The 23,563-nt window shown below is 33.4% G+C and overlaps 2 protein-coding genes and 1 pseudogene across 2 annotated transcripts; all 3 read left to right on the plus strand.

Annotated features, from left to right (window-relative positions):
- The first annotated feature begins 2,494 nt into the window (after nt 1-2,494).
- On the plus strand, nt 2,495-8,001 carry LOC110731640 (annotated as a pseudogene).
- Nucleotides 8,002-15,574: 7,573 nt separating this feature from the next.
- LOC110731643 (3-ketoacyl-CoA synthase 1-like) lies at nt 15,575-17,764 on the plus strand. Its single transcript, XM_021911513.1, has one exon. It carries the CDS (start codon nt 15,947-15,949, stop codon nt 17,522-17,524), a length of 1,578 nt encoding a protein of 525 aa, XP_021767205.1. The 5' UTR covers nt 15,575-15,946; the 3' UTR covers nt 17,525-17,764.
- A 4,788-nt stretch (nt 17,765-22,552) lies between these two features.
- On the plus strand, nt 22,553-23,496 carry LOC110731644. Its single transcript, XM_021911514.1, has one exon. It carries the CDS (start codon nt 22,726-22,728, stop codon nt 23,263-23,265), a length of 540 nt encoding a protein of 179 aa, XP_021767206.1. The 5' UTR covers nt 22,553-22,725; the 3' UTR covers nt 23,266-23,496.
- Nucleotides 23,497-23,563: the final 67 nt, after the last annotated feature.

The raw sequence follows: 23,563 nt of genomic DNA on the forward strand, positions 1-23,563 counted from the left end.
TTCTTAGTTGCAACTAGAAGATGATCACAAGTCGCAACAAGTGATGTTTTTTATTAACAATCAAACGAGCAACGCTCAAAGGATTAATTCCCAAAATAAATCTCTCTCATTATTCATTCTTGATATGCACCCATATTTATAGGGTGAAAAATCGTACAAAGATAAGATAGGAAACTAATAATTATATTCTAAAATAAGATAGAATATTAAGAATCCTAATATATCTTTTAATCATATTTGTAACCAACTATTAAATCTATCTTACCATAAATAAATAAAACAAATAAATATCATAATAACTAGAACTCTTAAAGTCTAAAATAGGAAAAATCCTTTCAAGTGAAAGGTAAAAACCCATAGACAAAATTTCTAATAATTAATAATAACTAAAGGATAGTGTAGATTTCTAGAAACTCCATGAAATTTCAAAAAAACCCATATCGGATTGTTGCTCCCGCATCAATTAGGGACAACAATTAGGGACAAATAAAGTAGGGAGCCGCCAACAAGTTTTTAAGGAACTTGTAAACCGTTCACGCATCATTATAAGGCAACCATGATAAAGGGACAACGATAGGCAATAACGATTGACCCGTGAAGATTACACCCCATTCATAATCTATGAGATTACTAACTTCATATGGTTCGGAACCACGAAAGGAGGATCGGGGTGATGGTACGAAGTGAGTCATGGAGTCATATTCGCCCGTATTGGCCTTTACTCGATTCTTATTGTGAAAAGTATTCCTGTGATCTCAAAGGCACACAAACAAATATTCAATTTGCTCCAAACTAATATTAAGCTAAATTGGTTGAATGTTAATGCAACATATAATTCTAATTATCGTGATCACTTTGATTAACAACAAGATTAAAAAGGATCCTAAACCGGTTGTCCAAATTATCTTTTAGGCGTTATATTCAATTACATATTCCCTTTAATATGCAATATGGTCATCAACAATAATAATAGAACAACAATAACATTGGAATCAATTTAACCATAATAATAACGATTAATATATGACAAACATAACAAAAATCGTTAGAAATATTAAAGGAGCAAAAGGAACATCATTCCTTACTTTGATTGCGTTTGCTTGTAACTATAAAACAATAAACACGTTAGTAACTTCAAGAAATGATAAAATGGAAATTAAATCAAATAAAAGTAAAGTTGAATTGGGGCCAAACTCTCAAACAGTTCTACTTTTCACGCCTTGGTTTTAGTATAGAATTTTGGGTAAAGTACGGACTCCGAGGAGTGCTTATTGGGGGACGAATTGTGAAAATAGGAGAGGCTAGTGTTTAGGCTAGAGCATACACGAGAAAGAGAGAATTATTTGGTGCCCCGAGACTGTGAAATTAGCCTCGTGTTTATAGAGAAAATGAGAAGGGTGAGGTCCGGAACCCTAGAAATGAGGCACTGCAGAGAAACAAATTGTCGTGCCACGACATTTCTGCCGCGGTACGGTATACATTGCTGTGTCACGACAATTCTGTCGTGGTACGGTAATTGTGACGTGGCTCGGCAGTGAATTCTATCATTTTAGAAGGTCAAAGCGCGTTAAAAGATAAAACCGGGTCAAGGAAATTGTCATGGCACGGCAGCTGGATTTTTATGGAATTTCGTCTAAATTTATTTTTATCTTTTATTTTACATTAGGTATGGGATAATTAGGCGCCGTTTCAGCTATCCCGGACCTATTTCAGGTTTAGGGTTTAATATTTATTAATCGGGCTTAATTAATAAATAAATGAAATGGATTAAAAATGATTTGGGCTGAAATGAGGGTTGGTCTATGCTTTGACTAAATACTTGGACTGATTTGTAGCTTGTGTTTGATTGAATATGGATTTTAAGCCACTCCCGAGATTAAATACTCGACTCGACCAATAATGGCGGTGAAAGGTTATTCATCATCGGGTATGATTTTGGGGAGACATTTTTAGGTGTCTACACTTACCTCGACTATTTTGGACATATGTCAAGCTATCATTTAAAAATTTCCCGCCAATACAATATATGATGTTAGCTTTAAGGGTTTTTTTTTTTAAAGTTATTTTACTTAGTGTGTGTGTATATATATATATATTCCAAATTCAAACAACTAAATATTCTAATCACATAATTAAACTGATAAAAAAATTTTGCAATTACAATTTAGACTCATAAGCTCACACAATAAACCCGATTATGCACTCTCCTAATTAGACGAAGACTCGATTAATCATAGATTAGATAAGCGAGACGATAATGAATGTATGATAACATCATGTGACAAATTTAAACGTGGATGTCGTTAACAAACACAAAATTGATTGTCTAAAAATGAGTAAGGACTAAGGACCATCTGGTAATACTTGATGGAAAATCCAAAAGACCCCACTTTTGGAGGTTACTCACTTAAGAGTGTGGGTCCCACGTGCCACGTCAACACCGTGTAGTATTTTTGTGGCCTCTCTCAATTACTGTTATTTGACCTTTATCAATTTCCTTCATTTATTTCATTCATTTTCTCCCCCATTTTTCCCCAGACAAACCCATACCTGATATACCCCTCTTATAACATACCAGATCAAGTCATTTATTTATTTCTTTTAAATTCCATATCCTCATTCATTTCTCTCCTATTTATTTTTGTTATAAGTTACAAAACAGAAACAACATGCTTGTATTTGTATTAGAAATTTAGAACAAATATAATAATTAAAAAAAATAAAAAAAGATATCATCAGCGGAGAATGAACAGAAGAACTCCGGGAACTCGAACTCGAGTGGGTAAATACGAATTGGGAAAAACGCTTGGTGAGGGAAACTTTGCGAAGGTGAAATTAGCTAAAAATGTTAAAACTTCTGATTTTGTAGCTGTTAAAATTCTTAGTCGTGAACATCTTCTCCAACACAAGATGGTTGAACAGGTTTTTTTCCTTCTCTTCTTTGTTTTACCATTGAATTATGATTTGATGATGTTGATTACGATTATTTATTAAAAAATATATGTGATTATTGAAATTTGACATTTTTTATTTATAATTTTGATTTTAATTTGGAGTTGGTTGATCTACATGAATAAACAATACAGTACAGTGTAATATCAGTATACATAATATCGTACGAGGTTGCTTTTAATTTTATTTTTAAAAATTATTTAATTTATTAGGAGGATACTCGTTAGTCGTTACCAACCGGGAACGAGTTAATTTTTTTTTTTAAATAAAATTTATCTGGGATGATTCTGGTGTGATGACCTCTTAAAGTTGACTGGAAGATTATTTTATGCTCTGTAATTCTTGGAAAATCCTCACTTTTTAATTTAATTTGGATGCCTTTTATTTTGGTTTATGATGTTTATTCTGACTTGATTTTTGACTTTCAGTTGTATTCTACGGACCGTACATAATCATTGATTTCTTATACTATCACTTTCATTGTTGTTGTTATGAGCATAATTGAAGCATATTCTATAAACATTATTCCGTAATCATAATAAAGCATAATTATATTGTACAAATGATTTTCAATAATTAATATTTTGTTATGTATATTTATATCAGATAAAGAGGGAGATTTCGACAATGAAGGTGATTAAGCATCCTAATGTGGTTAAACTTTATGAGGTACTAAACTTCTTGTTAATTATCGCTTTGCCTATTCTTCAATGGTTTAAATTATAGAGTAATTCCGTATAAAGTTACAATTTTTACTTAAACTTCATCAATACGTGTTACATTGGTCTTTTGTTTAACAAGGACACGGAAAAATCTCAGAATTGAACTTCTCAGAACTTATATTAAGTTCGGATGTTGATTAGGTAGTCTAAAGGTGAAATTCGGTTTGATTAGCCTGAAAGGCCCTGAATTGAACTTCTCAGAACTTAGATTAAGTTCGGATAAATTTAGGTAAGGATTAGAATTTACATTTCAAAGCCGAACAAAAGTTTAAAAAACAAAGAGTATGTAACAGGTTTAGACCTTTGAGTCTTTTACATAAAAGAGACCTTTGCTTGATAAACATTGAATAACATTGGTAAAGGCATGCATTTTCATATTTAATCAGGCTGAGACAATACCTTTACTCGGCTCTCCCACCTGCTAATCCAATATGCATAAGGGCCGGAGGTATTATGTAGTGCACAATGTTGATTAGGTAGTCTAAAGGTGAAATTCGGTCTGATATTAACTCCTTCACTGGTCTTCAAATGGCCTGGATTGTGAAAAAAAAAAGCTGATCTTTCTCGGCCTACCTACTGTATGTAATTTCGGTTAGATGTCAAATTGGACTTTCTTTGCTTAGATAAGTACTAAAAGGGTGAAGTAGGTTCAAATAAGTACTGCATCATCAATGTTTAAAGGCGATCTGTGTGACATTCTCTTGGTTGGGTCTTGGTGAAGTTAAATCTGCAATGTACTACTACTAGGTCATATTGCCTAGCTGTTGCCTTGATTTCTTTCCATCGTATTTTAGGATGAAATACAATGTGTAGAATGCACTTACGATAGCATGTGTCTGAATGTGATTTATTGTGTCTTTCTGAGCAGGTCATGGGAAGCAAAACAAAGATCTATATTGTTCTTGAACTAGTTGATGGAGGCGAGCTTCTTTGACTTAATTGTGAGTACTTTTTATGAAAATTTCTTCCCTAGTATGGTGTAGGTTATAATGATGAATTTCTCTTGCACACAATTGTCTGTATGAATGAAATCATGCCATGTACTATTGTTCTGTTTTAGAAGGAAGTCTTATCTAAGCTCACTCTTGTACAGGCTAAACAGGGCAGACTTAGGGAAGACGAAGCCAGGATGTACTTTCAGCAGCTAATTAACGCTGTGGATTACTGCCACAGCAGAGGTGTATACCACAGGGATTTAAAGGTTTTTCATCTCCTTTTTTACTTTGGTTATAGTTTTTCCTTTCCTTCTGTGAGAGAAAATTCCATCTGCATGTAGTCTAGTATTAACATGCCTACTTGTCCTTCTGTATTGGTTACTTCTTCTCCCTATCTCACACATAAATTTATTTGCAGCCAGAGAATCTGCTTTTGGATTCCTATGGTGTTCTAAAAGTTGCCGACTTTGGATTAAGTGCATTTTCACAGCAAGTGAGGGTAAGAATACTTGGTTTCCATGTTTATAAAGACCTATGTTTATCAGTTGAATACCTTAATGCTGAACTGATTTTTTCCTTGTCTTTTGAAAGTATTTTTAAACATAGTATTTTGGAATTTTGCAGGAAGATGGTCTACTTCACACTACCTGTGGAACTCCTAATTATGTTGCTCCTGAGGTACTCACTCGTAGTATTATATCTACCATTATTGTTAAATTTACATGTCCTAATTTCCTGCATTTCCATTCAGGTGCTCACTGATAAAGGCTATGACGGTACAGCAGCCGATATATGGTCTTGTGGGATCATTCTCTTTGTCCTTATGGCAGGGTACTTGCCCTTTGATGACCCAAACCTCATGAATTTGTACAAAAAAGTGAGCGTTGAGGATATTTTTTTACCATCTGATGCACTACTTATTAACAAAAATCATTGACAGGAGTTAATTTTCTACTGCAGATCCAAAATGGTACCTTTGTTACTCCTTCATGGTTTTCTTCTGGTGCTAGGAAGTTTATCAAACGTATTCTTGATCCTAATCCTCTGACTGTAAGATCCCATCATTGAATAACTCTTGTGCATCTACTCACACTTGGTCAAAGTTGGTGCTCTTTAATGAGAATGTTGTCTATCTGCAGAGAATTACAATCTCAGAAATTTTGCAAGATGAATGGTTTAAAAAGGATTACCATCCACCGAGTTTTGCAGAGGAAAGTGATGTGAATCTTGATGATGTAGATGCTGCTTTTGACGACTCAGAGGTGAGCATCATGTTTGTAATACTAGATTTGGATTCTGATCTGATGATGAGAGCTAAACTCCTTTTCTTTTCCATAGTGATTACAGAGGCTATGCTAGCTAGAGGTTTAAGAGCAAATTGTATCTTCTCATTCTAAAGTATGTGGCATTTTGTGAAAACGAGTAAACCACTTCAAACTACTCAAACATTCCTTGAGTCATGTTATTCAGTCCAATAACTGTGAACATTCTTTTTGTTAGTTGTGTCCATTTTGATCACTTAAATTTTATAATCAATTCAATGTTTTACGAGAATTAGGAGAAATAAAACCAGCTTTTTATGTTGAGCTTTTTATGGCATGGTGACATTCTTTTTGAACTGAAGGCAGTATTATTTTGAATAGGTTTCTCATTTGTATTATTTTCATTGCAGGAGAATCTTGTAACAGAGAGACGGGAGAAGCCTGTATCAATGAGTGCTTTTGAGCTTATTTCTGGGTCACAAGGTTTCAGTCTTGACAGTCTCTTCAATAGGGAACCCGTATGTTTCTCTTACTAATCTTGCAGAGTTTTGTCTTCATAACTAACTCTGAAGTAAACTGTATTTTTGGTAGATGTGGAAATTTAGATGTCATTAGAGTTGCTAGTGGATACAAGGGACTAAATTGTTGTTCATGAATTTATATATATATATTTGTGTGCAGCTTTGTACGTAGTAGAAGGCTAGCCTTTTAAATCAAGAATCTGATAGACAGAAACAATCTTTGCAATATTAGAGCAATTGCTATGAGCCTACAAGTGGTTCACTGCACTTTTATGTTCACTGCACTTTTATGTCATTGGGAATTTGGGATGATAGGATACTGTCTCAGGATCTGAAATATTAGAGCACCTGTTACCTGTAGGTCCTTGGCTGATTTGACAAGCTTTTCTATAATTGGTCTCACCATTATCTCTTTCAGGATGCTAATTTTTTTTTATTAACCTTTGATAACCGAAGTAGTTATTTCATAATTGATATTTGTTGTTCCTTTAATTTATATATATTTTACTAAGTTCGTTCTTAACCCCTTTGTTATTCAAATTTACCTTACAGGGTACTGTAAAGCGAGAAACAAGGTTTACTTCCCAGTGCCCTGCAAACGAGATCGTGTCTAAGATTGAGGAAGCTGCAAAGTCTTTAGACTTTAATGTTCGTAAGCAAAATTATAAGGTGACTATTTTTGAATGCCATATCATTCTGTCTTCATCAGTTTCTATTCGATGTAGCATGCTTGGCCCCAATACCTGTGTTAATCATGATTTATATGTTTTCTTCTTTCTTATCCTTTCTAGATGAAGCTGCAAGGTCATGCAAGTGGAAGGAAGGGACGCCTTTCTGTGGCTACAGAGGTATCCTCTCGTATCTGATCTAAGATATATATTTATTGCTTGTTGTATACAACTCTATGTATCACTATTTGTAAAGATCAATACAACTTCGATTGGGGACAATCTTTAATACGTTACATTCTCCTTGACCTCAGGTGTTTGAAGTAGCGCCTTCTTTTCATGTAGTGGAGTTGCGTAAAACTGGGGGCGATACATTGGAATTTCACAAGGTAAGCAGCTTTCCTTTTAAACTTCAGTGTTTATTAGTTCTGATAAATTTTTTTAGCCTGAGGTAGTTTACATAGAACTAACACTATGTACATTTGTTCTTGTTCCATGACAGTTCTTCAAGAATTTCTCATCAGGACTGAAAGATGTCGTTTGGAAAAGTGATTCAAATGATGAAGATTCAAAGTTATGAAATCGACCCTTGATCCTCCAACCCTCGGCCATTAATATTTTTTTTTCGGAAATGTGTCAATATTAACCCTTTCATTCAAGGGAAGGGGCTGGGGGAAGATGGGGCCATCCATGCAAAAAATGGATGGTTGCTGTAAATGTTAGACGCTAGTGTATGCAATTGTCATGTGGTGGTTAACCATCCCCCCACTGAACCAGGGGCGCGATGTGGTGCACCAATCTATGAAATTGTTATCTCATTTGAACTATGATGAAGTCGTTTGTATGGCGACCAAACTTTGTCTTGGAGGATTAAACTTCTTTTAAAACTTTTGTAATTGATCAAATATCGCCAATATCCTATTCTAATCAAATTAACTGCTTCAAGAATTATCAGTTTCCCCCAACCCCCAGAAAAACAATTATCTCAGGTGATAAATAATGTTGAAACTTTGTCTTATAAACATGCTAATGTGAAATTTAGGAACTATGGTCTTGGCTTTTTCTGCAAATTGTAAGCCCTGTAATGCTTTTTGGGCAGAAATTATGGCTTTTATTGGTGATATTGAACTAGCTAGAGAAATGCGATAAGCAAATTATGGGTCCAACTTGATAATCTAGCATGTTTTCATGCTCTTAAGCGCACTTTGTCTGTATAAGATGTTAACAAGCTAAAAGATACACACTGACTAAGCTAATGATAGACTAAGACTCAACAGACTATTAACAATAAGATACTCTAGAAACAAGACATTACAACTAATCTAAGTTTGTAATGTCGTTCTATGATCTATATGGAGGAAAATTGTGCGGCTGATTGGCTAGCCAACCTTGTAATGGCTCTAACTCATAAAATTTAGACCATGGAAAAACATACCTTTAGCTCTTAGTACTCCGTAGACTGTAGTATTTTAGAAGAGGATACGAGGGGGTAGGTGTAGGTGCTTAGCAATGTCCCGTTTCACTTCGTAGTTTATTTGTAATTTTGTTTTAGCCTTGTTTCTTCTTTGGCCTTGGTTTCGTCCTCATCAGTCACCAGCCACCAAAAGAAAAAAATAAAATAAAAAAAAAATATGAAATTGCAATAGTCCAATATATAATCACGAATTTAAGTGTATTTATTTACTTACTTTTAAGTCTAAAAATTAGATAAGCATGAATTGAATGGAATAGGACGGGCAAAGTCACAGTTTAAACACAAAAAAAAGGACCACAGCCCATTATCTTGCTTGGGCCGAATGAAGCTTACCTCGAGATTTGGTTAAGTGTCTGTGTTAAGAATTGATTGAATTAGCTCGTTTATTTGATGTTAACTAAAGATTTTTATTTTTTCTTCCATCAAATAATAGTGGTTCAAGTTGGTTGAATCCATAATTAATTGGATCGGTTTCTTGTTAGTTGATTATTTGTTATCAGTCACTACTCACTATAATGTAAGAAAACTTTTTATTCATCCACGTGGAATTTAATTTTGCATTGAAGATTAAATTTTTAGTTACCCTAGCTTAATTTCTACAGTTTATACAAGGTAATGAGGTATGAGTTCTCAAAGGTGATGATACTCATCATTGTCATTGGATAGACTTACAGAAAATTCCCACAATTTCATTACAATCATGTGATAGTTGGCTCAAAAAGGTACTAAGGATTTGATGTATAGTACGGACTCTACCGAATGTTTCTTAGATTAATCCATGGATGCAAATGTATTGCTACGCGAAATTCAAAATAGAAGATACTATCCGTTTTATTTGTGGAAAAATCTTGTGTGAACCGTTTTGTCGAACAATTCATTTTATTCGTGGAAAACTTGTATAAATTAGATTATATAGTTTATATAATGGTATTGATTTTAAAAGCGACACTATCCGTTTTATATGTGGAAAAATTAAAGAAATAAACAATATGTTTTCTATATAATGATATTGATTTTGAAATCTATGACAAAATTATGCATTGTTTAGGTGTTATGAAACGTTTTGTATTTCTTTTTTTTACACATGTTTTCTAGAGCTAGCTAATTTTTGCGTTTATCCTAAATTTGTTCATAAAGAGTTTTATATGATATTGAAATAGACGAGATTTAATCTCATATCCTGAGTAATAGTATAATTCTAAAACTTTGACTTAAATGGAGTAAATTAATAGCTAGTACTACGTGTAGAATTGAATTGCTTGATGACAATTTTGATCTTTTAGATCTTGCTTTGCGCTCTATGGTCCATTGGGTGAATTAGTCTTAAAGGCTTTAAATTGAATGACTCTGGTAAATGGTTTGGTAGTTGAGGACACTTCAATTTATTTAGTTGAGTTGTCTACTGCTGCACCACTGCAGTTTAGAAAGAAACATATTTGCACCACTTATCAAATATAGAAACTGAAAGATTTATACAATACATGTACTTCATAATTAGAAAGTGATATTTTAATGTGGAGTTTTCAGATATCAAAAATAGCCTGGCTTTTTTTATTACCATGTACCAACATAAGTCAAGTTGTAGCGTTTCCTGCGCTTAACGAGTCAGGATCATTGAAGAATTTTTATCTTTCCCATGTAAACTTGTATTTATGTTCCTTAATACTATAAATTATATTGTTTGTAACTATTATTCTATTAACAAGTGAAGAAGCATGATATATACATATATATATATATTAGTACGTAAGAACATTCCTAATAACCGAGTAGATCCATTTTTTGCAAGATATATGTTGCATTGCATATTAGATTGTTATGACATACTGCATTTGCAATCTTATCCTTGTATCAGTTGTATGTATTTTTCGTTGCATACTTGCATGTGCTTCCTCCGATGCTTTCAGATCATTTTGTTCACATACTATATTTTAGAACTTTGGGATTAATTAAGAACTACATACTTTCCATAAATTAATGGATCGTTCTTCACTTTCCTTAGCTTCCTTTTCAGTATCCTACTCCTCTTATTAATACTCCGTAATAACCCCTAGAGAAGATAATAGAGCTATAAACTGATCATTAAATATACGGAGTAGGAAGAGATTATTCAAATTCTATCGTTGAATAGGAGTCGTATCCTACATGAAAAAAAATTGTTGTGGTGATTGGCGAGGTTACATTTTATTTCTAGTTAATTTAATAATTTTGCTTCTTTTCGAACCTAACCCCTCATTTACATTTTACAAAAATTGTGACTGAGAAGTATGTCAATCCTAATTTGGATTTGGTCATTAAATGGTCTCAAAGACTCAGATTCATTCGATTAATGGTGATATATCCTGGTTCTGTTGTTGAACAATAATTTATCCTTAAATTTATATTACAGTAGTACAATGTCACGTACTTATAAAATAAATATAAATTTTGATACATGTTGGACCATAAAAGAGTTTGTTTCCTTAGATGCGCATGGACTTTTAATAGAAATGCCATGTGATATGCTGTGAATGTACTCAACTACTACTGTATTTTTACATTTATATAACTAACTTTATATTTTTAATAAACCACCAAGCAAAATACCTCAGCTTATATACTTCTCGTACAAAATGATTAATTAGCTGGTTAAAGTGTATACATAAATGGTGCGGGGTCTAAACGTGTAATAGTCTGTTATAAATACGCGCAATGTGCATGAATGGTAGCTTTCGCATCATTTGGGTGGCTCGAATAAGAGGTTTCGTATTTAATTTGTGGAGTGACAATAATTTCATACACCAATAAATTACTGGATTTAATATAAATATTTATTTGACCTAATTATTGATTATAACAATTATGAAACTGTTCATTTCTTCAAAGATGCAAACGAAAACTTCTTATCATATTTTGTTTACCTAAACTATTTTGAGTATAAAGGCAAAAATTAACACGTCCCAGGGACGTTGGATAAGACAACTAAAAGTAGAAATATAAAATTAAAATGAACATTAATGACACCGATCGACGACGCGTGATTTTGGCATGTATTTCCAAATTAATATCACTTTAGGAAGTATTTTAAATACTTATCTAACATCTCGGGGGCATCTGTTAGCAAGATCCTTAATAAAATTAGAAATTTAGAATATATATAGTGAGGTCAAGTTACAAAATTCTACTTGATAGCGTAATAAATTAAGTAAAAGTTTAGTACGTAAGAATTTAGACATCAAACCAGACAACAACCATTAGTAAAATTAAACTGAAAAACCTTAATTCTTTCGAGAGAGGAGATACGATCATAGATATTTTTAATTCAAACATAGACTTTCCACCAAATCATTAAGATAGACAAGTGCAAGGTCAAATGAAGTTTCGTGAAAGGAAACATCTTTTTTTCGTTAACAAGGACCATACCTTATATTGAACCTTCATCACCTTTATAGGTTAACTAGCCCATCTTCTATATACGTAAATGCTTGAGAGTTAAAGAAGAAAGTGATCTAAAGATTTCTCTAGTCCCAAACACAATACAAGTAGATGGTATGTAATGTCTGAACTTGAATTGAGATCTGGTCATATGTTGACTTTCCCACTATCTCGCCGCTCCATAATATTCATCTGAGAAGAAGTAGCGTGTGAAATCAATATATTATTTTATTATTAAATTAGAGAAATAATACGGTTGTGAATGAAATACGAAATAGTATGAATTTAAGTGGATCCGACAAGAAGAAGCAAAAAAATAAAATAATTTGCATGTAGATAAGTCATATTGCCAAATATTTCGATGACCCAAATCTCACTAATATTTTCTTTGTATCTTTATATGTATCGTCCTTGAAAACAAAATAAAGAGGTGGGTGTTCATATTGGTCAAGAAAAACACCTCACTTTATTTCTCCCTTATAATTAGTCATTTATCATCATGTCCTTTTCATAAAACAGCCAATACAATACAGGGTGTTATAGTTGCTTGAACAAACTTCAGAGCATCCCAGCTAGAAAAGTAAGAGAACAATTCTCACACAATTCCGTTAATTATTGCGTGTGTCATTTCTTAACAACTTGATTTATAACCAATTTTCCTAACTATAAGCCCAGTTGGCCTTTATGTGCCACTAGATCGAATATACTGCTCAAGAACATACATATGATTGTTGTGTCTAATCTCATCCACAACGACAACACATTTCGCTACAAATTCATCTAATGATCACACATTTTGCTACAAATTCATCTAATGATCGAAAAGACGAACTTCTAATTAACTTCTAATCTGTCTGCCCTTTGCCAATTTAAGATGGAAGGTCCAAGTTTATTAATTAGCATTACTAGATTTTATTTAACGTCTTAAACTTCACATAATTCAATTATTTAATGTACGTACGCAATCAATGCACAGCACATTATTATTGACGTCATCATATGCTGATCCTAATTAATCAAGTGTCATTCATTATACGGTGACAATCTGACAATACACTAGCTAGGAAAGGACTTGGGATGGTTCCCTTCAAAAAAAAAAAAAAAAAAGGACTTGGGATGGTTAATATGCATATGAATTTACACAATTCTTCTATTTTTCTTATTTGGGACAAATACTGAATTCTCTACTCTTTCTAATCTTCTCTTGATCTTTATCCACCCCTTAGAGTTTTGAAGAAATGGCAGTCTTATATATTCGATGTATTGTACTACTCATTAGTCATTTTACAATTTTAAGTGCACATCTTTCATCATCGATTATAATTATGTATTATAAAAATTTATTAAAAGATAATATTTTAAAAATAGATATCGAAACATGTTTAAGTAGACCCCAGCCCATATATAAGTATATACAAAAGCTTTTATACAATAGGTCGCATATTTGATTCCCCTCCCCTATTTGAAATAATGTTTTTAGGGTATCATTGAGCAATTTTTTGGCCAAAGTTTTACCTTTTTATCGAGATATTCCAAATAGGAGCAATTTAGTAATTAGTACAATATGTCAGTATTACATAGTTTGTACAGATTTGTAGCATTATCAGTTAGCTAGTGATCATTGTGTACGCACTGTAAACGTTGATAATTGAAGCTCGGCAGTTGGGAGTTTGGGACTAAGACATCTTCGCAACTTGACAATTAGACACTTATAGACGATAGAATTAAAGAATGCAACATACGTAAAGAGTTATGATGATCATAGACATGCATGGTCAACCAAACAGTGTAAACGGTCCAACCTCTGCTTACCAGTATACTTGTATAATTCATGGCAGATTTCATTTCATGTGATGAACCAACAATAGATACTAATAGACTATCAACATAATTTTGCAGTGGAGTATGTAGTGGATTATATTTCAACCATTTATATATTGCTTAAAGTATTAGGTGTGTTATTTAGTGAGATAGAATTCCATGTATAATTAATAAAAACCAATATCAATGTAGAATTGATAAAATAAAATGTCCCATATTGATATATTAATGTCTTTTTGACTAGCATTGATAATTTGATATATACCTATAAAGTACATATACATATAAAGTACGTTTCGCAGTATAATTTATGAAAAAATAGAAAAATTGTTATTGAGTATTTAAAGGGCCGATCAGGGGGGACCGCTAAGGGTGTGTTATTTTTCATGGCCACCCTCATGACTCTTTATAGCAATGGACTTTGCGTAGAATGAGTGTTTGTCTAATGGTTTGACAAGCAAAATGCAAAGCTTGCATTGTTCCACCTAATTGAATTTCGGATCTTATAGCATTTAGCCTCTATTATCAACAATGAGTAAAAAATTCTTGATAACAACAATAAGTAAAAAATCACATGAAAGCTTTTGAGCTCAAGGAAATCTCAACATTTGAAAAATTCTTTGCAAAATTCGTTTACGTATAATTATTTTGTATCATTGTATGTTATCCTCCTTCGTTTCCATGGCCTAGCTTAGCTTGCATTGTAGCTACTTGACATATTACGAGGAATTTGAGTTTAAGACAAAAAGGATCCTATTTGCCGTCCCAAAATAAAGTAAAACCCCATAAATCTTCCCAATTCCACCATTCAATGCTCTTCTTCCTCCATTAAATCTAAGTCACCTATAATCCACCCACCAACCTTCCTATTCTTTGAGTCCCACTGATTAAACAATACGGAGTACCCTTTTTTAATACTATATTCAAATTCTTCTTATAGTAAGACTACTTCTAAGCATTATTTTAAATATAGTAACTAATTTAACATAAATCAACAACAAGCTAAGCCACGTGGGTCCATATTAAAAATTGCTCCTTTTTTGAACAAAAAACCACCCACATTAGAAAGTTAGAAACCTAAGGAAACTCATCGAAAATCATTGTTCCTACTTCAAGGCTTACTTGAACGTAATCTACTATTTTTACCCCACTAGTCCGGCCACTACCCATGTTCCTACTTCTTCTTAGTCAATTGCTTCCTTTTTCCTACATTTCTTTTTCCCAGGGTGTGTAAAGCGCGTAAACAAGTTTAAACACTTTGTATGAAATATATTTCACTATAATGTACTTGTGTTGATGAACAGAATTAAATGCAAATAAAACTTATAAATTTATTTTCCTTTGATGTAAATGTGGGTAGATAGTGCATAAGGTCTTTCTTTTCTTTATTTAATTTTCTTTATTATTTATTTATTTTATTTTAAGAAAAATTATCTAAACTTAATCAGATGAGATTTAAAAGGACGGTGGTGAAAAGCCGAATAAATGACATTCTTATCACAACAAAAATATAAGATAAGATATTTAATTAATTTTACATCAAAACTATAGTACGTCAATAAACCTTAGTAGCTTACCTATTTTAACGAGTAAGCTTCTACAAATAAAAAAATAAATAAAATACAATAGATAAAATAAAGGTTTGTAAAATGCCCCCTTTATTCAAATGCGGCCTTTTTTCCCAGTTCGGGTGGTTGAGCTATCTATCCAATTCCATGAACTACTCACATTTAATTCCCTCAAATTATCCAGCTTTCTCGCAGCTCATATATTTCTTTGTTAATGCACTCTATATATACCCTAACCAAACACACCCTTCTCCAAAACAAACAATTCATTATTTTTTTTTTCTTTTTCATTATTTCATTCTCCAATTACAAAAAGAGTCTCATTTTAGCTTCTTCCTCACATGTTTCATTCTAACAACCGCACCTAGACGTAAAAGTTTAAACTACCATTTGATGGGATTTTGATCAAAACTCCAATTTTAGGTCATCTTCTCTTAGACTTTTATTCACACCCTTTTCTCTATGTTATCTTTATTAATATAGACTATATTATAAACCATTCTACCATCATTTTTTAAAAACCTTAGGTTATATAAAAAATATACTCCTAATAAGCTAAGCTAAAAGCTAGAGAGTGTTATTCTTTTGTTTAGCCAAAAAATAAAAAAAATGGCGAGCATTGAGATGGATAAGGAGAGATTAACGGCGGAAATGGCGTTCAAAGACGAAGCGTCTATCGTCATAAAAATCCGTCGAAAGTTGCCGGATTTTCTTCAGTCTGTCAAGCTTAAGTACGTCAAGTTAGGCTTGGGATACTCCTTCAAATCACCCACTTCGTTTTTTGTGTTCCTTTTGGCTTTACCTTTGCTATTGTCTACTTTGGTTCAGCTTACCGGTCTAAGAATGGACCGGGTTTCTGATCTTTGGACCAACCGGGCTGTTTTCCTCGACACGGCTACTGGTTTGACAGGTTTAGTAGTATTGCTCGTTGTGTTGGGAGTGTACTGGGCCAAGAGAAACAAACATATTTACCTCGTTGATTTCGCGTGTTATAAACCGGAAGACGAGAGGAAAATGTCAGTTGAGTCGTTCCTTAAGATGACTGTTGATTCGGGTGCTTTCAACGAAGAGATGGTTCATTTTCAAGAAAGGATTGCAACCCGGTCCGGATTAGGGGACGAGACGTATTTCGCAAGAGGAATTACGTCGCAGCCCCCGAATTTGTCTATGGCCGAGGCTCGAGCCGAGGCCGACTCAGTAATGTTTAACACGGTTGATGCCCTATTGGAAAAAACCGGGGTTAAACCGGATGAAATTGATATTTTGATAGTAAACTGTAGTTTATTCAACCCTACACCATCACTTTCATCTATGATAGTAAACCACTACAAATTAAAGCCATCAATTAAGACCTACAATTTAGGTGGAATGGGCTGTAGTGCGGGCCTAATATCCATTGACCTAGCCAAACACTTACTCAAAGCCCGGCCCAATTCTTATGCCTTGGTTTTTAGCACGGAAAATATTACACAAAATTGGTATTTTGGTAACGACCGATCCATGCTTTTGTGCAATTGTATTTTCCGCATGGGTGGTGCAGCTGTTTTGTTATCTAACAAAGCTAAAGATCGTAGTCGAGCCAAGTACGAGTTGGTCCACACGGTCCGAACCCACAAAGGTTCGGACGACAACAGTTACAACTGTGTGTTCCAACGCGAGGACGAAAAAGGGCTGGTTGGAGTCTCACTTGCACGCGAGTTGATGGCGGTTGCGGGTGACGCGCTAAAAACCAACATAACTACCTTGGGACCACTTGTGTTACCATGGTCCGAACAGCTTATGTTTTTGGCAACCTTGATTAGAAGGAAAATATTGAAGCAAGTCAAAGTCAAACCTTATATACCAGATTTTAAGAAGGCGTTTGATCATTTTTGTATTCATGCTGGTGGAAGGGCAGTGTTGGATGAAATTGAGAAGAATTTACAGCTTACAAACTGGCATATGGAACCTTCTAGAATGACACTTCATAGGTTCGGGAATACGTCGAGCAGTTCCCTTTGGTATGAGCTAGCCTACACGGAAGCTAAGGGTCGTGTCAAGGGAGGGGACCGAGTTTGGCAAATCGCGTTCGGTTCGGGATTTAAGTGTAATAGCGCGGTTTGGAAGTCTTTGAGGGAGGTTGAGGTCGGGAAGTGTAGGACAAACCCATGGATTGATTCGTTGGATAAGTATCCTGTTAAGCTTTAATCTTGGTTAGGTTGTAATTGTTAAAACATGTGGGTTGGAGGGTGGTGTAATGTGTTGGGTGCATGTTTGGCCAAGAATTTTATTTTTTTTTGGCTAATTATTGGATTTATTTGTAGTATTTTAGTTCAAGTCTGTTTGAGGTGCAAATATTTGTAATTTGTTTGATTATTTGAAGAGCTATTCACTTGTAAGTGTATGATGAACTGAAAATTATTAGTTTATTTCGGATAAAAAGTGAAATTCTATCTTGTTAGATTCAAAAAAAATATGTTAATATTGATAATAGTAACTATTGAAATTCAATAGTACAGAGTAATTCAATGATTTTTTTTTTCTTTCTAGTGGTAGTAAGTTGAATGGGTAATGATATTTCGAATATTGGGCCATTGGCTTATTATTACTCTTTTAATTATCGGGCCATTGCCCACTCCTGTGATTATTTACCTTGCCATTATTGGGACATTGGCTTATTATTACTCTAATGATTGATGTGAGCTTGTATATGCATTCTGATCAATTGTAATCGATAGATTATGCAAATAATCGTGTGACGTAGATAATTTCGTGTATGTTATGTATATATGATCTAATATCATGAGAGAATATGAGAATATTTATCGTGCCTTTCTCATTAATCATACGTTCAAATATATACATCAGTATTCTAGGTTAAGCTAGGTTAAACTAACTAAATAATATATACGATATTATCTACATAACAAAATCATTTGCATAATCTATCAATGATATTTACAAATATTACATTAGGTGTTTGGGTTCAGTTAATAATCTGGTTGAAGTATTGAAAAAGACATTGGATTCAGGTTAAGGGTGCGTTCTATTCAGCTGATTTTCACTTATCTAAATTTACCAGATTTATTTGAACTTATTTTTTCTGATCTGAACTTATCTTAACTTAATCGAACTTATCCAAATTTATTAGACTTGAAATAAGTGAAAATAAGGTGCCTTATTTTAGAGTGATCATCAATAAGATTCATGGATAATGAACAATGACGGATCCATAAATCAAATATAGACCGGGCCAATCGATCTCTAAAGTTTATTCATAAATTATCCTAATTTTAATTTACTACAACAAAGAATAAAAATAAAGATTATAAGAAGTAGAATGTTATCCTTAAGCTAACAAAAAGGACCATCAATTAAAAAAAAGAAAGAAAAACAAAATAAAGAAAAAGTTGAGCATTGGGGGGGGGGGGGGAAGGCACAAAAAAGAAGAAAATAACGTGACCTACTGGTTTCGATCTCAAAACCAGCATTAATTGGGCTATGAAGCACGAATGGAGCCAACTTAGCCAAGGTGCTTTGCATCTAATTTTTTACAGCTTAAATAAATACTTGTATATAGTTTTTTAGGATCATGGGGCCCCTAGATCCGTCATTGATAATAAAAGTAGGGTACATATCAAGCTTCGAACCTGTATGCTAATATGTGAGAAGTTGTGGCATACTACTAGTAATATGCTACCACTTGCTCACTAGTCATCACAAACTAATGTTATATTAAGCTTGTGGGTTGTGAATTATGCCATTAATGAATATAACAATGATTAAACCACGGTTTAGTATATTGTAAGATATGACTTAGTCATGTTGACTTAATGAAATGCAGAAATGTTTGCTCTCGAAGCCGAAATGACAATCATGGGGGAATTAAGGAAGAAGCAATCAATCAAATGAGAAAATTCAAAGGTGATAAATCAAATCAGTGAAATCATTAACAAGTGACGGACAAGAAACAACATTGAAAAAGTCCGGCCCAATGTTAATGGGTTCAGATCAGTTCATTCTTTTGCTGTCCTTTTACTACGGAGTATTATAGTACGAGTACTAACTAAAATTGTTGGTTGGTGGGTAAACAATCTTGTATCAAAATACTCCGTATTTTATAATGGACCATGTAAATAAATTATACTCCTAATAATTTTAAGTTTAGTTTAGCAAGAAATTATTGAGAACGGCCTTTCAAAAAAAAAAAAAAAAGAAATTATTGAGAACGATGACTTGAGGTCTAGAGTATACACATTTAGGAATCTCAATATTTTTAGATGTGATAATGTGAGGATCATATCAATATGAAATAATCCTGTAAAAAAAAAAATTTAAATTAACGGTGGCTAGCTAATTGGTATTTGAATGAATTGTTAGCTGCTAGTTGATTATATTAGCTGTTTTGCATTGACTATGCTCTTTTTTTCTTTCTTTCTTTTTTTTTTTTTTTTTTTTTTTTTTTTTCCAACTACATCATACATAGCAAACCTTTATTTCAAAAAAAATCTCCCATGGTTAACTATTTTAAAATTAGCCTTTTGTACTCAAACCTTTCTTCCAATACCTTTCAACAAAAACACTCCCAATACAAATTTGGACTACTCAAACCTCAATTTTAGCCTTATACCTCCCTCATATCTCTCCCAGCAAAATACCACCTTAATTTTAAGTTCTAGATCTAATTCATACATTGAGATTATAAATTAGTATATTCATGCATGAATAAGTTTGACTTAGTCTTTTCCTCCCACAAACTTACCACTTTTCCTTCTTCCATTGTAAGTTAACGTTTGAGCATTGACTATATATCACACTCAACAATTTTTAAGTTCCAACAACAAGAAAGACAGATAGAATCCAACCTGTGGACGCTAGTGAGATGAATCATGAAATTTCACCATGATTAATTTTTTGTTTATATGAAAATAATATTCGAATTTCTTAGCCCCTAATAATCCAACAAGGCACGCATCAAATAATTAAATTTCGTTGCAACTTCCTTTTCAACATCGTTCTTCAATGCATATATATTAAGAATGACCCAAACAACTAGTCTCATTTGATAAGCTATCTCATTATATATCCAAAAAAAGTTTTTGATTTTGATCATCCCTAATTAATCAAATATTATATTCCTTATTATACGATCAATTACAAAAGAAGGAAAAAATAAGCATGGAGTTGCTAGGTCGTCTAAGAAGGGCCGTGAAGAAGTTGACCTTTCTATTGAATCTTAAAAAGTTCCTTACAAGCTCTACATGGCAAGTAGCATCATTGATTCGAGCTCGAGCACCGGCCATCACAAGAACGAGCCACTGGAATCGGCGAGCCTACAGCTTCAGTGATCGTCCAGGATTAAGAGCTTGTGTAGAGGTTGTGGTTGTAGACCATAATTATGGTTCTCATACAGATGATGATGATGCTTATGATGCTGAAGGAGAAGATAATGGTCGTCAATCGGAGGGGTCTAGTAGCACCTCCTCACCTCCAACACTGCAACGTGCAACAAGTTATCCCTTAGAGTTGGATATTGATAAGCATGCTCAGGCGTTTATTGACAATTTTCACAGGCATCTAGTGTATGAGAAGCAAGTTTCGCTTGAGCTTAGGTATTGTGGGCATGGTAGTAGTAGCTCAACTTCTGATAGTATAGTTTCTCCATTATCTTCAGTTAGTTCTCAGTTTGTTTCGCCTACTTAACTAGATGATTAAATTAATCTTATTGTTTCATTTCATTTTCTCTGTTTTTTTGAAAGAACATGGATTGAGAATTCAAGATTATTGAAGAGGTTCTGTATGTTTGTAGAATGATCAAATTTGATTAGATTTGATTTTTAGGAGGACTTATAGGAGGTCTCCTGAAATTTTGCTGATTGATATTTTTACCAATGTATTAATTAAGATGCAAATATTAATTAGGTATCTTTGGAAAATTGTGTCTATTTTTGTTCATCATTGACTCTGTTTCATGTTTGTAATATGTGATTTCTTGCTTATCTTTTTTGGTTAGGACTAGAACTTATGTCTCTGTTACATACTCTTTTTATGCCCAAAATGTTTGTACTTTAGGCCTCCTATAGTCCTATTATCCTATTAACTATGTCCATTAATGTACTCAATAGAAGGAGGATACCCAACAGTAGAACTAAACCCATAATGCTTATGGCCCATGAGCCAACTATCACATTTTTTTGGTTAATAAGGAGAAAGACCCTATCGAGCCGGAACCTCTCACAGGTCCTTTCAGCCCGGGTTAGCAGGCTAGACACTTTGGGAGTGGAGGGAAAGGTAAGGAAATCCCCATCCTAAAGTGCCTTTAGTGGGGCTTGATCCCACTACCTCAAGGTTGTGAGATACAAATTTTATCACTAGACCAAGCTATGCTTGGTATGAGCCAATTATCACATATGGTGAAAATTGAAAAATGCACAACAATTAAGAAGAAACACTAATCCGATAACATACCTTCTTCTTACCTATATAATAATAATAATAATAATAATAATAATAATAATAATAATAATAATAATTGTATATACGAAGTACTAGAATGTGGGTGGTGACCATTAAAGCATTCATTCTTTTTAAGCCTTACTAAAAGTAAGATCAATGAAGTGAAAATAAGTTTTAATCACTAAAAATCAATAATTTTAAAGAATAGATGTAATGTGTTAATAACTTAATATAAATAAGTTAAGTTTAACAAAGATAATTTAATTGTTGTATTAGTAATTTCAATTCAGCAAATAAAATTTTAGTTCCCCTTCAAAAAAAAATAAAAAAAAATAAATTCAGTTAGGTGAGAGAACATCTGAACATAGCCTTACAAATAAAAAAAACAATTTTATTTTTTTTAATCATATTTGAATCTAATAAAATAAAATCAAATCTATAACTAATACTAAAATAATAACAGTTGACATCATCCTTTCTCCTAACTGTACACTTGTCAAGTTGTGGTAGAAAATTTTCTCGCCTAAAATATATGTGATGTCATCAATTTAATTTTTTTATTTTTTATACAATATAATTTTTTGGTCATCAATTTCACTATTCATTTTTTTAAAAATTTGAAAATTTAGTATATTAACTAATATCCAAATTTAGTGCAATAACTTTGTAACTGTGACAATATAACAAATTTATTTGTCAAAATCGTACATCGCACGAGACTAATCTAGTATTTTTATATTTTTGAAACCATAAATCACAAATTAAAATTTTATGGAGTAATAGAAGTTGCAGATAATATCAAAAGTCAAGACGTAAATTAAAAGTCAAAAGAGATGGGTTTTCCAATTCTGTATCGGTTGGAAGGCGAAGTACAACCACAGCAATTGGAACTTGGAAGCACCAAATTTGTGGAGTCCATCACATTTTGGTTTTAATTATATGATGCCAAGTCGATGAGATCTCTAGGCCGTGGTTTATTCACAACCATGTGGGTTACCACTTCCCCTCAAACCTTCCTTCCAACCAATACAACCCCAGTTTCATATTCACCTTTCATTTCCTTTCCGAAACTTCCACAACCACCGCCGAAATCCCTTTCCACCGCCCAGTTACGCCGGAGAAACCAAAACCCCGCAATCCTCGCCACCGCCTCCCCACAGGACGTTGGTGGGCTGGGCCAAGCAGTACTCAGCACCATCAACTCCGGCCCATCAACGGGTTCGAATCCAACCCAACAACAAGAAAAGCCCAACAAAGGGAATGAGATAAGCGGGTCGGATATTTTGAAGGCTTTGCAGAAAGCAAGCGTCAAAAAAGCAAACACTAAGAAGCAGCAGAAGAAAAAAGGGTCCGGTGAAATGAAGAAAGCAGAGAAGAATGGGAAAAAAGAAGTAATCGATTACGATAAGGTCCGACCCGTATCCATCAAGAGTGATTGGGCTACCCGATTGGTTGAATTGGAGAAACGTCTTCAAGAATTCTCTAATCTCTGAAACTGCTGCGTGAGTTTCTTCTTCCTATTTTGCCCTTCACTTTATTCATTTACACAATGGATAATAGTTAGGAGTATATGTATATCTGTATATGCAATATAATTAGCTGTTCTTGCAGTGTAATTTCTTGTACATATATATGACCACATGTATGTCTAGTCGAGCATTTTATAAAATATTCATAAATACGGAGTAATCATTTATATAATGTACAGTAAAGTTTATGTGGAACTTATTCAATTCACTGTTTATATTAGTAGTACATTTCATACAATGACAACCTCCAACATAATTTTAT

Source organism: Chenopodium quinoa, unplaced genomic scaffold (genome assembly GCF_001683475.1).
Source record: "Chenopodium quinoa cultivar QQ74 unplaced genomic scaffold, ASM168347v1, whole genome shotgun sequence".
Taxonomy (NCBI): domain Eukaryota; kingdom Viridiplantae; phylum Streptophyta; class Magnoliopsida; order Caryophyllales; family Amaranthaceae; genus Chenopodium; species Chenopodium quinoa.

Coding starts and splice junctions, on each gene's coding strand:
- LOC110731643 (XM_021911513.1), top strand. CDS start 15,947: ATGGCGAGCATTGAGATGGATAAGGAGAGATTAACGGCGGAAATGGCG.
- LOC110731644 (XM_021911514.1), top strand. CDS start 22,726: ATGAGATCTCTAGGCCGTGGTTTATTCACAACCATGTGGGTTACCACT.